The sequence below is a fragment of the Strix aluco genome, chromosome 9 (assembly GCF_031877795.1).
Source record: "Strix aluco isolate bStrAlu1 chromosome 9, bStrAlu1.hap1, whole genome shotgun sequence".
NCBI lineage: Eukaryota > Metazoa > Chordata > Aves > Strigiformes > Strigidae > Strix > Strix aluco.
Genome location: NC_133939.1, coordinates 16,638,074 through 16,655,657, shown reverse-complemented (window position 1 = coordinate 16,655,657; position 17,584 = coordinate 16,638,074). Strand labels below are relative to the sequence as shown.

Here is a 17,584-nt window from a genome sequence, read left to right as displayed (position 1 = left end):
TTCCCCCAGACTTGTGCAGGCCCATGGTGGGTTGGTTCATATGCCTCTCTTTGGCTCCAATAGCTGCAAATAGGATTTGTATTCACAGCATTTGAGTCTTTGTATTACACTGTAAAATCAGTAGAGTGTAAATTGGAGCATTAAAGGCCTTCATTTTCAGCGACTGACAAAATAATCCCTGTTACCAGTGTACCCCTGCAGGCTGATTTCAACGTGGTCTTTATATTAGTCAGGTTACTTGCTACCCTGTGCAGCAGCAAAGCTCCTGCTCAGGTTGGTGCCAGTGCAGCCACCAGTGGTGGTGATGGAATGGTTCTTTCTACACAGATGATTCTGAAAGACAAAATGATTAAAGTATTTAAGCTAATATCCAGCACCTCATTATCCATATCTTGTCAGATTAGGCTTCTTGTGAAGGTAAAAGTGGGTGAAGAACTCTACTGTAAAAATTGATGTGGTCCGTACGAAGGCTTTATCTAGAGTCACAGACAGTACTAGTCCAAGCAGTCCTCTGGGACTGAACATCTTATAAACTGTTGTCTGAGTTTCTGAAGCACAAGCGGTACCTTGTGTTACAGCATATAAATGAAGAAGAGTTAGAGTGGGCATTTTTCTTTGCAGCCTCTGGGACTTCTGCTCCTAGCTGAGTGTATTTGGTACTTTCAGGTAAGTATAGGGCCTTATACGACTACAGGTGAAGTACCAAAAAATTGCTGAAGACTGCAGGGAGAAGCGTCCTGGGCTTCAAAACGTCTTGGTGTGTTTGGGAAGTAATGGCATAATTTATTAATTGTCTGCTTTCATATGTCTCCTGCCTGTTCCTACCGAAATAAGCTTTTGCACAAGGGATTGGATATACTCAGAGCTGCGCCGTAGTAATGCACACAACTCCTCTGCTCTCCCTTTTGGGATAACTAGATGGTGTAAGTGTTTCTCCTGGCTTGGGGGAGGAGGCCTCCCTGCCCTTGTCTAGCTAAGACCAGTGTAGAGCCCCAGCTTGTGACTGGCAGGTGTTGTCTCCATTACTGCTTCATCTCTTTCTGTCCCATGTAGGCAGAGGAAGGCTAGTCAGAGTTGGCTGTGTTGTATCCCAGGATTTCGGTAATGGTGCAAACTGAAAAACAGGCCTTGCTCATTTCTCAAAAGTGTGCTCTCTCCAGGCTGGATGAGAAGCTGGAAGAGTAAAGAAAAGGGAGGTTTTTTTGCGTGACCATCCACTTAATTTTTAAGAATGAATTTATGATTTGTATGCAGAATTAAAAGGCTGCTAGCATAAAGCTCCTTTGAGGCTCATTTTCAGACCTTAAACTGATTGAACTATGGAAATTAAGAGGGCTTACTACTTTCTTCCACCTGCAGACAGCCGTCAGCACTGCAGAAGGAGACACCATAGAAGTTTAGGTTAAGCAAGTTGGTCATGATCTTGTCTATTCCAGAGCCTTGCACAGCCCTCAAGGGATATGTACACATGAAGTTAGGACTGTGCACTTCAGGCATCAGTTTCCCAGTATAGTGTCCCGTTATAGACGTGACTAGTCATGATCAATTCTAGAAAACAGAATTTGAGAGAAAAATAGATCACTAAAGTCTTTCATTATCACCTGTGTATATAATTTACTCTAAGCTTGGCCCAGAGAGGTCTTCTGCAGGTCCTACTTTCTTAATGCTTCACAGTTACATTTTATTTTCTATAGCACATGGTGGATCAGGATTGAGGAGTCTTCTGTGTTCCATTCTGGGCACATGATCTAGGTCTGGAGAATCCATAAAAATATAGTAGTTGTATGTCAAGACCATGTAACTTCATCCAATGTCTGCACCACAAAGGTAGAAAGGGTATATTGTGTCCCTGGCAGTTGACAACAGGGTTACATGAAGGAAAAAGTTCACTGACCTTCAGAAACTGCTTTCTGAAAGCAGGAGAAATCCATTCTTGTGTCAGGGTTCCACAGTTTATGAAGACTGCCTTCCTGTCTCTCTGCTTCCCAACCTGCTTTCAAAGACAAAGATGTACTTTATTTACTTCAGTGAGGTAATATTCTCCAAGATTATTTTAGCTTCAACTTGAAAGTTATTTGAGTGTCTATTAAGGTTCCTTACAGGAAAAAAAACCCCACAAACATAAATAGGTAGCCAAACTCTTTGCAACACTTACTACTTGATATGTTTAGATCTGACACAAATAATCTTTCCCTTTAGCAGACCCATGAAATTTGAGTTTTAAACAGTTCAGGAGCAGCACAAGTAAAATGCCAGATGGCTCCCTCTAGTGACTGCAAAATTAGCATGCTTTCATATTCTGACAGCGAAGGGGATTGCTGAAAGCTGTTTTGTGCAGCATTGTTGCATGTTGTACTGTCTCAAGATTTTTCTTTGGTTTCTGTTGTAAAAATGGACAATTTTCATCTGTAGACCATTTTTCAGAGTGAGAAGAATTTGTGGGTTTGTAGCCCATTGCTGTTTCTCTGTTTAGCAACAGCTTAGTTGTCTTTTATACTGAATGTTGTGATATGCTGTGTCTGGGGTGACTTCTTTCCCTACCCCCAGCAACCTCTTCGGATTTTGTCAGAAGCACACCTGTGATACTGAAGGAGGGCTTGGCTCTTAGATGCCCAATCCATGCTTCACAACCTCCCATTAATTATATTTTGTGTAACTTTGCCAGCAAATCCCCTGTGCCAAAAATCTGTTTTTCAATCTCTAACAGGTTATGAAATAAAGTTCTGTATTACACACAAAGTAAATGTATGCAGCTTGACAAGACAGTAGGCAGGGTCTGAAATGTCTAATTTTCTGTGGAGTTACAGTAGTCCTTTGGGCACTTTGCAGACTTGAATATCTATTGCTTCAGAGTATCTCTGTGGGAAAGTGCCCTTTTTTTATCTTACAGATTTTTGATCTGGGGCATAAGGGGGCTTATGCTGTGTGTGAGACAAGCCTGTGGTGGATGAGGAGTTGAGCCTCTCAGTCTCCTCAATGCTAGCACTGACTAGACTGTGCTAATGTATTTCATGACACAGTGACATGGGGGTGTAAGGAAGACACACAAGTGCGCTTCTCACTCATGGTTTGGGAAGATGAGCAGTACTTGCAGGATATACATTAGATCTTTTAAACCATTTTTACAAAGTAATAATATCTTAAGAAGAAAGTAGGGATCTAGTGGGATGAATCCTGTCCATGCAGGACTGCTGTTATTTGCTTCATATTAATACCTTCCATCTGTGCTTAAGTCTTCCACTAGTCTGATGGTACTGCTGTACCATTTTACAGCTAAGGAACAGTTGAGTGAAGACTATGTTTAAAACTTCCCTTTTTCATTTCCTTCCGAGGAGCACCTTCGCCTGAATTCCAGAGGGTGCTTCTCAATGGGAACAGGACTGCATGGAATGGCTTTTCGTGTGAATCCCTCAGCAGAATGGAGGGTCTTGGTTGTCCATTGCACCTTTGTGCTGTGGCTAAATTTGGCAGAAGCAGTAATCTAAGAGTGCATGACCTGAATGAAATGTAGATTTATTTCTCTTTTCACATTTGAAGGCCAAATATGAGTTACTACTGGTGTAGGATTTTATTGCTTTGAAGGTGCTACAGCAGACATTTGCTTTTGAAAACCCTTTCTTGACTGTTCAGTAAGAGCAGCAGTTCTGGTCGAATGTTCCTCCCAGGAGCTTTCTCTTTGTTCTCCAGTGCTCATCTCTGACTACGTAAAACCTGCTGTATTTTGTTCTGTTACCGCCAACAAAGTCTAGACAAAGCCAGTTGCTTCTGCCCTGACAGGAAAATCTACCACTCTTCCAGAAGCTGTATGAGGGGCTGAGCCAGGGTTTCAGACACCAAGTTGCATAGAGAGAAACTGAAATACCTTCCATCAAAAAATAGTGTGAATTAAGCATTATTCAGTTAATGACTGGGAAAATATCCTTCTTGAGTGCCTTGAGGATGAGTATGTTTTTGAAAATAAGACTGTATCTTAAGTAATGTTGTTGGCTTTAATTTTATTTAATTAGAACTACCTCTGATTTCCTCTTCAAGGTGGGCTATTTATTGATTCCTCTGGGACTGCTGTTTTTCAATTAGGACAGTATTGAATCACAATTTGTGCTATTTCAGCTATAATAAAAAGACATTTTTTCTCAGAACACATTTTGAAAACAAATGGGAAATAAAATTTGCTATTTTGATCTTTTCTCAGTTACAGGCAACATAAATATCAGCATAGATTAGCCTAAATGACTCAGCTTGTAATTAAGTTTCTGGACAATGAGGCTTTTCCCTTCTGTACCAGTCTGTCCCTGCAAGCCACAAGTTGAAAGGAGATTCTGATTTTCTAGTTAGAATAGGTAAGAATATATTAAGTATTAATAATACAGACATATTTAGATGTCTAGCTTACGTGCAGTTTGAATTGCTTCAAACTGAACTTGTTTTGGTTTTCTAACTTTATTACTTTAAATTAGTGGTCTTATTTTACACTTTGTGTTTTTAAATATTTTTATGGGGAATTTTTCTGACTTCAAAATGTTGCTACTCTGTTCAGCTTAATTTAAGTTGGTGCTTTTTGTTGTGTGTTTGGGTTTCTGTAATACCAGTTTTGCAACATCTCAAATTACTTTTTGTGAAAACAACCCCCGTGTCGGCTTGTCACACTGCCACAAGATGTCATGAGAAGCCGTGTCTCGCTTCAAGACGAGTGTGCTCTGTGAGTCCCCGCGATCGGCCAAGTCGAGTAGTTGTTCTGGAACGATGTGTTCTGAAAGCATCCCATTTCACCGTCCAGCTAGTGCAGGGTCTCAATTTCGTGAAGAAACTCTTTCATATTAGGATTTTGCTTGAAACAGAAGTGACTAATGACTGATTGAACTATCTTCAAATGTATCCTGAAGCAGCAGAGGTCAAAGCGCCTTAAGGCTGCTGAGATGTAGCATGCCTCCTGACACTAAGCACTGTGGAACTGAAAGGTTCTGTGTGTAGTAACCACGATTGCGCATGCTGGCAAAGGACTGGTTTGTAGTTTGGTTTTTGTAGCGTTTTTTTTTCCCTTCTGAATTTACTCTAGTAAGAGGAGAAATGTGTTTCCAGGAACTGGAAAGGACTTTTCCCCATTAAATCCAGGAATGTCCCAAAGTCTCTGCACTGTTGCTTCTGCTTTTAAATTCCCAGATGAATTTATTCTTTGAAATCTACATATTAGCTTGAAAAAGCCTTCAGGCAGCAATCTTGCAATGTTCCACCCTGCACAACTGTAAGGAGAAGGTATTTGGTGTTGTCTAAGCTCACCAGAGGGAAACTTGGCAGAGATCTGAGTTACTCAGATCTCACAAACACACCTTGACTCACGGTGGACTTTTTGATGAATTGTTTCATGGAGTGCAGTTCTATCAGGAGCTTAGTTTTATCTCCTGTTGAGTTCAGTGAGATCTGTGTGCATATCACTGAAGTACTGAATGTGCTTTAATGAACTTTATCTAACTTATTTCTCCATAAATTAAACATGTAACGTGCTAACATGGCATGAATTCTTAAAAGGTCATGTGGGAGCAGTATTGACTCCTGAGTTGTATCTCAAAGTGAGTCAGGAAAGCTGAGCAAAGCAGTGTCACAAAAAGTAACCACAGCTTTTTGGTAGGAGAGATTCCAAATCCCTCGTGGTAAGTGTCCAAAATCAGTTGCAGGACAGTATTTTTCTCAGAATCCAAGGCCATGAGGGCCAACAAATATTACTTGGTGTACAGAATTTGACAGAGAAAGACTTTGCTTCAGCAGAGCGCAGAAAGCTGGCAGGATGTGAAAAGTGAGGGAAGATTCCAGCTGATTTGTGCTAATCCAGTAATTCGGATGCTAGACACAAAATGGTCACCAAGGCAAAGTTAATAAAACATTGAAAGAGGCCCAGCAGCCTGAATAAATACATGGTGTTCATCAACAGTCCCCAGATACGATGTTGATTCTGTGTTTGATCATGTATTTTCCCCTAAAGATACTTAATTGAACTAAGACTGGTGTGAGACTGAGTTTGTTATGATTGATTCATTCCCTATTAGAAAACAAAATCACTTTGATGTATGTGAACAAGCAGTGCTCTTTCTTGTGTTCTGAATTGTCTTCCCAGTTGAGCCAAGTACTTCACAGGCTGGAGTACTCCATGAGCAGTGCACGCCTCAGCAGGCACAACACAGTTGTCGTCAATACAGAGATGAATAGAACTGATAACTAAATAATTTTAATCTCTTTCTAGGAAAGAATGAGCCAGGGCTCCATTTTCAGACAAATCTGAAGGTAATTAACTGTTCCCAGACCCAGAGCTGTCCTGAGAGGAGAGAAAACATATCATACAAAGCTGTATGCTTGAAGTACCAAAGCTTTAAGGTGCTCAGGCTTGTGATGGACTCTCAGCCTGTGGAGTTTGACGAGCAGCACAGGAGAGAGCATATTTTCACTGGATATTTGCAGAAGGATGTGTCTATCCCACCTGTTGAAGGACAATCAGTGTTCTATCTGGTAAAGGCTTTAGAGCACACAGACAGCTGTACTGTGACTGCCTTCTGTGTAGAGGGTTAGGGTGCTTTTCCCTGCATGTGTGGCACTATAATGAAGTTCATGATTTTCCTTTCTTAATGGTAATGGCCGGTGCCTACTCTGTTCAGGAAGAGAGTTTCATTACAACTGTTAAGTCCAGGAGAATTTAGTATGTTCTATGGGTGTATGGATACAAACACACAGAGTTTAGTCTGGGTTGAAGTTGATGTAAGGGTACTGGAATCTGTATTTCAGTTTTTGATATTTTAGGTTTTAATAAATTTGAAGTGAATAGTTTAGTGCACATAAAAAATGCAGAATTGCCTCTCAGTCATTACTTTTTCACTGTTAGCCAGAAGTTTATGCTGGGCTATGCAATTTAACCTTTTAGAAGGTTAGGCTAGGTTAAGAATCTTTAAAAATAGTTCATTATTTCTAAACATTTTTTATTGCTGAATATGTTGTTGCCACAACTGCTGTCAGTGACAGTATAACTTAAAGTAGAGACGTGAGGGACTGAAACTGCAAAGTGGTGACAAAAGCTAGAAATAAAGCACCATTTTCTATTCAGCCTTCCTTTTAAATGGAGGAAAGGTATTCCGCATTTATAAGGATTATATTGTTGCTTTTCAGATGTGATTCAAAGATACGTATCGAAAGAGGGATAGTATAAAACATCGTTGTGTCATTAGGAATTCTACTTCCACTGGAATAGGAAATGTTCTATTTATGATCCTTAAAGAAAGCCTTCAGGTCATGAACAGTGTTTCCACTTGTGGAGAAAAATGTAAGAATAGTTTTCTGAAAGTCTCTCTAAAATGAACGTTCCCTTTTGAACCCTTTATTCATACAATTTCTGAGCACATTTTAAAAAAATCATTGAAGAATTACTTGAAGCTATGTGAAAAATAACAAAAAACCCTCAGTGAAATGCCAATGTTTTTTGCAGTATTCACAGTTTAGATGTTGAGTGAAGTAACTGTTGATTTCAATAAGCCTGAACTCATTAGTTGAATACACCACAAGGAGGACCTGCTTTTCCTTTCATTTACTCCAGGGTGGATGAAGAGTGAATTCACAGAGCTTGGGGGCATTACTGTGCATAGACCTAGGAAGAGAATGGGTGAGCGGAGTATCTGCTGTCATATGCGAGGGATTTTTTTTAAGAGAAAAGGATCTCAGTTTTTGGATTTGAATGTACTATAAACCTGGACATTAGAATATTTCTGCTAAGTGTGTTGAACGCTTGAACTTCTAAAACTTTACATATGTGAGGTTATTATCTTTATACACACACATCCTATGAACACAGACATGAAAGTATCAGTGAAGAGCAGCCTTTTTGTATCTATTACTGTCTTTGCAGTTTCATAATCTGAGAATGTTGTACCTTTGCAATGGCAGGAAAGGGACCATGCTGATGAGTGATGATGATAGAACGTACATGTCAACAACAATGTCAATGCTGCATCACAGCGTATTTGTCTTTTGAGTTCTGTTTGTCAGTTTTAAAATTTACTAGCACCTCTTGATTTTTGTAGCAGGTTGATTAGATCATGGACTAACTCTGGTAGGAAGAGAGATGCTCTGAGCTGTATTGCTTCTGGACACGAACTGGTTGATCATTGTGCTGCTGAGCTGTACTCTGTGGCCTTGCTCTCTCGTGTCAGCAGCAGCACAGGGATCCACAGGGATGACAGCCATTACTCCTGAACTGTTTTCCTTTTTTCTTCATTACAGTCTTTACACTGGTTCTTATGGCCTAATGTATCAATGTATTAAAGAGAAACATGAATATTTGATTTTTCCCCATGAAGCCAGGAAATTGGGAGTTGATTTTATATTAAAGCAGTGTGATTCATACTTTCCTTGAAGAACTCCAGAATTAAGCACCTTAGGTCTCCTGTTAAATGCAGAAAGAAAACACTTCAGTGTTTGCCAAGAAACTGGTGTGCTTTGTTTAAAAATATTTGAAGAAAAAGTTTTAGATGTTTTGAAATATTCCCCTATTTCTTGGCTAAGCTGTATATATCAATTTATTGATAGCAAATTCCCTGTTTTCTGTGGTTTCAAAGGTCACTGCAAGTAGCCTAGCATCCTTCCTGTAAAGGGCAAGGATGCAATCCCCTCCTCGAAAGCAGCATTCGGCTGTTTCCTCTCCTCTTGTGGTAAAAGACTGCATGCAGCTGGAATGCAGCTGTTCTGAGTGCGGTGGGGAGCACAGAGGCAACCTGCTTCAATACACAGCCCACATCTGTCCTTGGAAAAATTCAAAGTGACAGGAAGCATGCGGAGGCCATATGTCAGCAAAGCAAGGTTCAAAACAGGCTGCACTGTAAGCATAGGTTTAATTTCTAGCACAGTTTTTGAGGCAGTTGAGTCTGGATCATTAAGAACAAAAGTTTCCTTCTCTGAATTACCACTATGTGTCAGCAGCTGCTTGAGAACTTTGAGCAAACTTGGAAATATCTTCCACAGAAGCACGTGTTTAACTCTCACACAACTGTCGGGACTTACTGTACTTCATTCATTTTTGTGTGTGAGTTACCTACTTTATGTGTTAAAAGAGTCAGGAATTTGTAAGTGCTGCCTTTGTCGGGCCTTTGCAGCTGTGATCTGTACTGAAGGGACATTTCCTCTGTGAGTTGTCTGGTATCTCCAGTATCACTCCTGTGAGACCTGGCACATGGACAGTACATTGTCTTTAAAACATTTCATCAGTTCTTAACCCCTTTTGAGTTTTGGAGAACTGAGATGAATTGACTGAATGTATTTAGCTAAACAATCGCTTAATATGGGAAAGATGGCAGCTTTTTGATATGATTCTTAATGGAGAAAACAGAATGCTCCTTTTCTATTTATCTAATTAAAAGAGCAGTATAAATCAAATAGGAAAAGCTGAAATTGTTTGTCTCAGTCCTTGGTTGACCTGCATCAGGCAGAGATTAATTTCACAGGATCACAGAGCAGCTGAGGTTGGATGGGACCACTCAAGACCATCCAGTTCAACCCGCTACTCAAAGCCAGGTCTCCTAAAGCAGGTTGCCCAGGGCTGTATCCAGCCAAGTTTTGAACCTCTCCAGGGATGGAGACTCCACAACATCTCTGAGCAACCTGTTCCAGTGTTTGGGCACCCGCACAGTAAAATAGTCTTTTCTTGTGTTCACGTGGAGTTTCATGTGCTTTAATTTGTGCTCATTACCTCTTGTCCTGTCTCTGGCCCTACTGAGAAAAGCCTGGCTCTGTCTTCTTTACACCCGCACAGCAGATATTTATACATGTAGGTAAGATCCCCCTGAGCCTTCGCTTCTCCAGGGTGAACAAGTCCCAGCTCTCTCAGACTCTCCTTGTATGACAGATGCTCCAGGCCCTCAATCATCTTTATGGCCCTTTCATTGAACTCACTCCAGTGTGTCCCTCTCTCTGGTACGGGGAAGCCCAGCACTGGGACCCAGCACTCCCGATTTGGCCTCCCCAGGGCTGAGTGGAGGGGAAGGAGCACCTGCCTGGACCCAGCAGCACTGCTCTGCCTAATGCAGCCCAGGACACCGCTGCCTTCCTTGCTGTGAGTGTGCATTGCCGCTATTTCTTTGATAGAGTCTTTCATTCTTGATAAAATTCCCAGGTATGTCAGGGCTGCAGAGTAACTCACCTGTTTTTTTCATGGCTTTTTTTTTTCATGAAAATTATTATGGTTAAAAATATATGCTGCAAAACTGCAGCGTAGGCTTATAGTGTTCACAGTAAAGACTCAGCTTAAACTGTGCAATTAAAGGAAAATCAAACCCACAGATTGTTTGTGAGGTGGATTTTATTTATATTTTAACTTGGGTAAAATATTTACTGTTCCTTTATGGATTTATTTGGCTTTAGAAAGCAAGAAAAAGATTCAGTTTGGACAACACTGGAAATTTTTCTTTAGAATTGTTGAAAAAGCTTACCTTTTACAAATGTACCTCCATCATCCAAATATGCTTTTATTTCTTTTCCTGTGTCTCTCCTGGTTCTCTAACTACTTCATAACTGAGGAATTGATTACCAACAATGGCAATGGTGTCTTTGAAAATATGTTATCAATCAGTTTTGCATGTGGATTTTCTATGTTTTTTGGAAGCGATGCTGAAATTTGAAGCATTGTGACTTGTTGCTGAACCTTTTCTTCATTTCTGTGTTTTCTTTCAGTGTCTCTGCCCTAACAGTTTATCTGCTAGCAGAATGTCCTTTCCTGCTTAAATTTCTCCCGTGTAGTCTTTATTTTATGTTCCAAGCGCATGAATGATATATCACATTTAATTGCTCTTCTCCTCTGCATCTATGTAATTTGACCAGAGGTGCTAGTGAGTGCCTTCTGTGGAGCAGGCACAGAAAAGCTGCGTATCACTGCCTTGTTGTGATTTGACTTTATGAATGTCAGAGCTACCAAATGTGTGCCGTATCCTGCCTTGGAGTCACAGTTTTAAGTTAACTGGGGTAACCCTAACACTGTTGGAGCTGCTGGGTGCTGTGACCTACCCCCCAACTGTATTTGTACCTATGTTTGGTTGCCTGCAGTGTACAAAGAATAATGAATGGTGCTGGGTGTCAACAATTCACCTTGCAGTAAGGCCTGTGATATCTTCCCAAATAATATAGTTATAGTCAGGACAGTCCCTGGGTGGTTGTTAATACTTAGTTAAAATTAGCCAAAATATTTTATATTCTGATTAATTTATTTTCCTGCCCTCTGTGACATGTTTGGCTCTGGCCGGTATGTTCTGCTTGCATCCTGTGCTATTTTTAGTAGTGTTGATTATCCTTCACCCCACTTCTGTTGCAAAACAGAATGACATGTCTTTTTACTGGTACGTGCTACTTTCACACATGGGTTCAGTTTCACCAGTGATCAAAACCAGATGGATCAGTCGTGTGTGAGGACTAGTTTAATCTGAGTGCTGCTGGGCTAATTGGAGTGGGCTAGTGGATGTGTTTCTTTCTTTTTCTTATACATGTAAATGAAAGTGTCATTTTAAATTGAACCTTGTCTTTCTGTTTTCCTCCACAGAGGAGGCAAAAAAGGAGAACACGTAGTTTTTGACAGGTCTGAATTTGGTGATTATCTTGGGAGAACCATTTGCTCTGTAAAGATGCATTTCATGGGCTGTTTTGACCTGCCAGAAATAGTGCTAATTCCAGGAGCATCAATGGACAGCGGAAGTCTCTGTTCAGAGCTTCCAGCAATGGCAGGGAGATCCGCCACGTTCTGTGTTGACATAAGGTTTTTCCCCATCTTTCTGCAGAGTGTGTCCCATATTAGTCAAGCTCTAAACAGTATTAATAAATGCCAAACACATTTTCTGCAGCTGCACAAGAAAGCTGCAGAGAGTGGCTATTTATCACTCCCACTCACTCTGACCCAATCAGACCCACATTACCTGTACAGAAAATTGATCAGGAGGGGATAATTCTTTACAGCTTCTCATAAAAAAAACCAGTTAATCATTTATCACCAGGCTTAGTCTTTATGGCTGTTTGCAAATCTTCTACTCATGACAGTAGGAACATGTGGGACACCAGGAAGTACCAGGACTCAGAATATTTTGAGAGATGCTACTGTAGTGAGTGTGAGAGCCTTAAATGCAGGGTAGTTTATAGCATGATTTGTATCAAGTCTTGGTCTTTAAAACTAATAGCAATTATAAGCTTCAGCACCGAGTTCAGATCGGATTAGCAGTGACCTCAGATCCAAAGTAGTTTTCAATGATGGGGCAGATCCAGGGTGGGTTTTGAGAAAATTCACAAGAGCATATCACAGCTCACATAATTTTAAAAGTATGTGATGTGAACTTTTCCTTGCTACTGTTGCCATTAGGGCAATGAATGGTTGGATGAAAGTGCATTTATGTGAATCATCTACCTGTTTTCATTCTGTTTAGTATTCAGGTTGTATAAGTTCTAATGCTCTGCCCGTCTGCTATTTGTAAAGATAATTTTAATCATTAAGGCATCCTTTACTTTAAATTGATTAAGCTTCTTGTGCTCTTTCTTTTTAGACCCTCCTAACTATATCAGTTGCCTTAATAAAATATATAATTTCTCCTGACAAACTTGTAGTTCTATTGACCTATGATGGACTAAGGATATGACTAAGAACATTAAGTAAAGAGAAATAAAAACCTATTGTTAGGAAAGAATAAAAAGGAAGACATCTTTGAATAAAGCCTTCTTTAATAGTTTTTAGAACTCCATTCTAATACAAGTGCTCAAGGACATAATTGGCAATATATTTAACAGCAAGTAAAGTCTCTTCACAGGTTGGCTTTATCTGAGATTCAGGGAGAATAAAACCATATCTACCAGTGTCTCGGAGCTCAAAAGTGAAAGAGTACTTGATGCCTTGATCGTAAGCCCAGTCGTCAGAGCCCCCTGCAGCAGGATCTGTTGATAAAGAAATAAGATAAAGCTTAACTGGAAAAGTGTGGCTACGCATTGAAATGTGATATAGTTTGGATTCAAGTCACGTAGCCAGAAATGCAGTAAAGACAGATAAAAAGGAATATTCAGTGAATTGACTGATTCCTGCTCATGAAAAAGCTTCTGTGATTTTAGGCCATTTGTGAGCTTCATTCCAGCTGATGTATGCAAGCAAATGTAAACAAGCTAAACTGCTCCCTCCTTGTCAAAATTGTGGGGAGACCATGGGAGGAATGTCTAAGGAACAGGAGAATGGCATGCTTGCATGGGGTTGTTTAGAAAGATTTGGTATCAGAAGCAAACACCCTCTCACTGGGTAGCTTTTTGACAGTCAGTCAGATCTGAAAGAACCACAGATCTGGAATATCAGCTCCATCTTTTTCTTCTGGACAAATGGTAGCCTCCCTTTCCAGCACTTTGACACAATGAAGGAAGCCTCCAGAATTGCTAAGCATCTCCAAAACATTTTTAAAAGCAAAATCTCCATAAATATGCTAAAAATTGGGAGAAGCTATTTTTAAAGGTTTTCTAAATTGTTTAAGGAACAAGAAATAGGGAAAAGAGATTAGTTTCCATATCTAAGTAAATTAAGAGATCTTAAATATAAGAGACATTAGTGTTCTGGAAATCTACATTTGGCAACCTCAGCTCAGCTTTTGACACTGCAAAGGCCATATCCTGACAGCTGAGTTCCCAAGAAGGTTGGAAGAATGGAATTGTAATTAGTACGTTTCTCAGACTGTAATGCAAAGTGAAAGAAATAATTATCTGTTTTGCTAGAGTGATTGAAGCCATTCTTTAGGATTCACATCATCTTTTCACTTTCACTTGGAGATACTTGCAATGCAGAAAATCTCAGGTTGAGATTTTTTATGCTTAAATCTAAGTGGTGTATGATTTAGGAATTCATGCTATGCACATGAATTCTTAAAAACTTTATCACATCACTTTACCTTCCAGGGGGTCAACACACTCCCTGAGATCCTTAAGGAATATAACATCCCATATTTTAGAAATTACAGATTTCATATATACCTCTGAGTATATGCATGTGAGGAAAAAAGGGGACTACTTAGAAAGAGGAACAAGAATCACTAGAAAACTGCATCTGGTAGTCTTAGTAGCACTTAATATAGATGGCTAGTATATTTAGGCCAGTACTTACAGATCGCTGTAGCTCCTGGGCCATATGTATATTTGGTATTATACAAACTGGCCAGCTCTTTGGATGCAGCACGAGCAATAGAATTCTGTAGGAAAAGAAGAGTGATAAATGCAGATTTTCTGAGTGAATCTAAGCAAATACATTGTTGAATAAACTGAAAAGCCATGCTTGAGAAGTTTTTATTTGAAAACTGTTGTTTACCTCTCAGAATGACTAGATGTCAGTAGCTGACAAGGCACAGCTTGTCCTGTTGTTGTGAAAAGAGCTTATCCGTAAAGAACTCATTCTCCTAGCTTTAATGGAGTAGAGTCCATTATTGCTCTACTGTGTACTGCTCCACTGATGTACAGCCTGCTGTATAGTCCAGTATAGTTTGGATGGGTAAGGGGACAATAGGTAACAGGATTTTCTATACTTAGAAGAAACTTCTACAAGATTAAAACTAAATAAGGAATCTTATTTAGATATAAGAGAATCATAGAGAATAGTAATAACTTGGTACAGTAAATTGCAAACATCAATGGCCTTTCTTTTCCTTCTACTCATGCAGCTATAAATTTAGAGTAGAGTCATCTTAGTGCAGTTGAACACAGATACAAGTGGAAGCAGACTAAGGTCTTATAAATATTAACAGCCAGAAAAGGCATAAATTACCCTGGAACCATATGTAGTCTCATTAATTTCAATTCATTTCCTGTGCACGGAGGGACTCATTCAACTCCCACTGATTTCAGTGAGGGTTGGATCAGGCCCATCAATAGTAATATGAAGCTTTGTATGTTTGCATTAAGGAAAATTACAGACTTTTCTTTGGAACGTGTGGCTTTTCCAGTTCTTCATTATACAGCATGTTGGTAATAAAACATGAAAACTATTACTAACAGATGATAAATGTGAATGATTTTTGAGAGCAGATGTTCAGTGTAAGAATAAGCAATGGGTTGCCATATCTTTATAGCTTGCAGCTGAATGGCTTACTATTCCAGGAATTTCCTCAAGCCCCTTTCTCTGTAGGTTATACTCTGGCTTACTTCCCAGTGGAGGATATATTGTAAAATATTCTCTGTTCATCCTTGTGCTTCAAGTGTTCCTGTGAATTACTTGAAAAGGCGTGTTGGACTATGTGTTTAGAAAATCTTAGTTAAGTGAGAGAGCTTTCTCAGCTTCTACAAAACAGCATCAAAATATGTTTGCATTAGCACTGGCAGCCTCCTTTATTGCAGAATTGCAAGTGTTTCCCCATTCCCAAATGTTGGATTTTGAACATTCTAGAATTATGGGAGTTTGCTGTAGGAATTTGTGGTCATTTATCATGTTAAGAATATTTAAACAAGGCTAAACAAAGAGTATTTGAAGCTTGTCCTTCCACCTGTGGGCCATACCTGAATATGGGGGGTTTGGTTTCTGGCTTCTCTATTGTCGAAACACAAGCAATTGTAGGAAGAATGTTGTTGCTTTGCGTTTCACAGTCTTGGATTCAGAGCAATTGGAGTAGCTGAGCTCTCTCCAGTGTTGGGGTTTTTTTTGTTTGGTTGGATTTTTTTAATCCCTTAACAAGCTGTTTTTTCTAAAATCCATAATAATTTTTAACACCTGTTGAGGGAATTTTAGAGGTTGGAGACTAATATCTGCTAGTGATACCATGTTTTCTTCAGTCATCTTTTTTTATAATATATACATTTAATCAGCAGCTGAGACTGAGTCAAATCTTCTCCCAATAGTGAATGAATTTTTAAATGTAAACTGATTCTTTCTCTTTTCAAATATATGCAAAGTGGAAATTAAATTTGGAAAGATGGTCTGGTACTATGGATGGACCTGTTGGTTACTAGTATCTGCCCTCTCTTTAGTAAACTGCATGGTAAGGACAATAGAACAGCAGAGCTGCTCTTTGGGAAGAATAGGACATTCCTTTCACTCAGCTGCCGAATGATGGCTTTAAATCATACCAGAACAGATACCAGAAAAAGTATGTCAGGAAATCTTTTTACCTGAGGGATTTTTTATTATTGGCCAGGAAGCTGTAAAAACAGAGATTTGTAGAAAGAGCAGTTGAGACTTCCAGCTGTTAAGAGCCTGGAATCCAAATAAATAATTTCCTCAAGCTCTCCAGTTTGGAGATCAAGGTGGTATTTTAAATGACCCTCTCTAAGTGAAAAAGATGACTGAGCATTTATGACTTCATCATGAAATGAAACTTTATCAGTAGTTTTGATATCTGATTTTTTTCCTTTAAGTGACTCTCTACCATTTGCTTTCCTAATAGATTTGTAGTCCAAAACCTGAAGGTAAGAAAATAAATTTCAACTTTACAGGAACTAAAGTCACCTCTTAATAATTATAATATAACATAAACCAGCAGGAATAATAAATATTAAGTATAAATACAAAATATTTATAGTTATTATAAATACTCACCAAAATGTGAGTATAAATACAAAACATGAGAAAAATTTTTTTCTTTTTTTTCCTAAATAGGACAATTACTCAAAACGATCCATAAAAGGAAATAACATGGAGATTTATGCAGAGGTATATAAATAATGCCCAACATTTTCCAAAAGAGAAGGTGATATTTAGCTTCTGAAAAGTGATTTGGAATTGCAAACCTGTATGCTATTTGGAGTACAGCTGCAAGGAGAAACATTGATATCTTTTTGACCTTTGGGGATACTCTGCTGTTGAGTGATCTTCTAGATCTCATACAACTGGCTTAACTGAATTGTTGTGGTTTGTTTGGAGTTTGTTTGTTTGTTTGTGGTTTTTTTTTTACTGTAAGAATCCCTCTCTTGCAAGGAAAATTTTGCTGAGAGTTATAGTAGCAGAGAAACAACTGGCGCCCTGAAGTCCTGGAAATAACTGCAAATTAATACCTTCTAACTGGGAGCAGAAATGGCTTTTCAGCTTCTGACTTGCAGCTGACCTCGCAGAGCTGGTCATTTCAGCAGAAGGTAGTATTCCCTGTGCTGATGACCCACCTGTGTTTACACAGCAATTACTAACATTTTGCTTGATCTTGTGTACAGAGTGCATGGGCCAGTGAGACAGCAGAGTTGTGTTCTTAGTTGTCATTACCTTACATAATTCACAACCTTTAAACCTAGTTTTTCACTTATTAGCTTTTAAGGAAAGATATGTTATTGGCCTCTCTCCCTCACCACATCTGGAGTTTTGAACTAAAGATAAATGATCAGTCTAAGCACCTTCTGTGTGTTAATAGGTAATTTTTCTGGGAGCATCTCCCTCATTTTACTCTCATGTCATCAGGCTAGATTTGCCAGCAAATTGCGGCTGTTTAGAAACACTTCAGGGACGCTGATTATGCAGCTGCTGAATGTGGACAACTCCCTTTGCCCTCACAGTCTGACAGTGATCTGGAGAAGCCTTTTCACTGATTGACTGGACCTCTTGCTCTCTTCCCTCACTGGGCTGCAAACTGATTTGCCCGAGGCT

The 17,584-nt window shown here is 39.4% G+C and overlaps 1 protein-coding gene across 1 annotated transcript in view; it reads right to left on the bottom strand.

Annotated features, from left to right (window-relative positions):
• Window positions 1-12,742: 12,742 nt before the first annotated feature.
• Window positions 12,743-17,584, bottom strand: part of CPB1 (carboxypeptidase B1) — a 20,811-nt gene continuing 15,969 nt past the window's right edge. The window contains exons 10-11 of the mRNA XM_074834552.1: window positions 14,132-14,216; window positions 12,743-12,930 (exon numbers count right to left, since the gene is read on the bottom strand). Coding sequence (XP_074690653.1) covers window positions 12,743-12,930; window positions 14,132-14,216 — 273 coding nt within the window. The remainder of the gene's footprint in view (window positions 12,931-14,131; window positions 14,217-17,584) is intronic.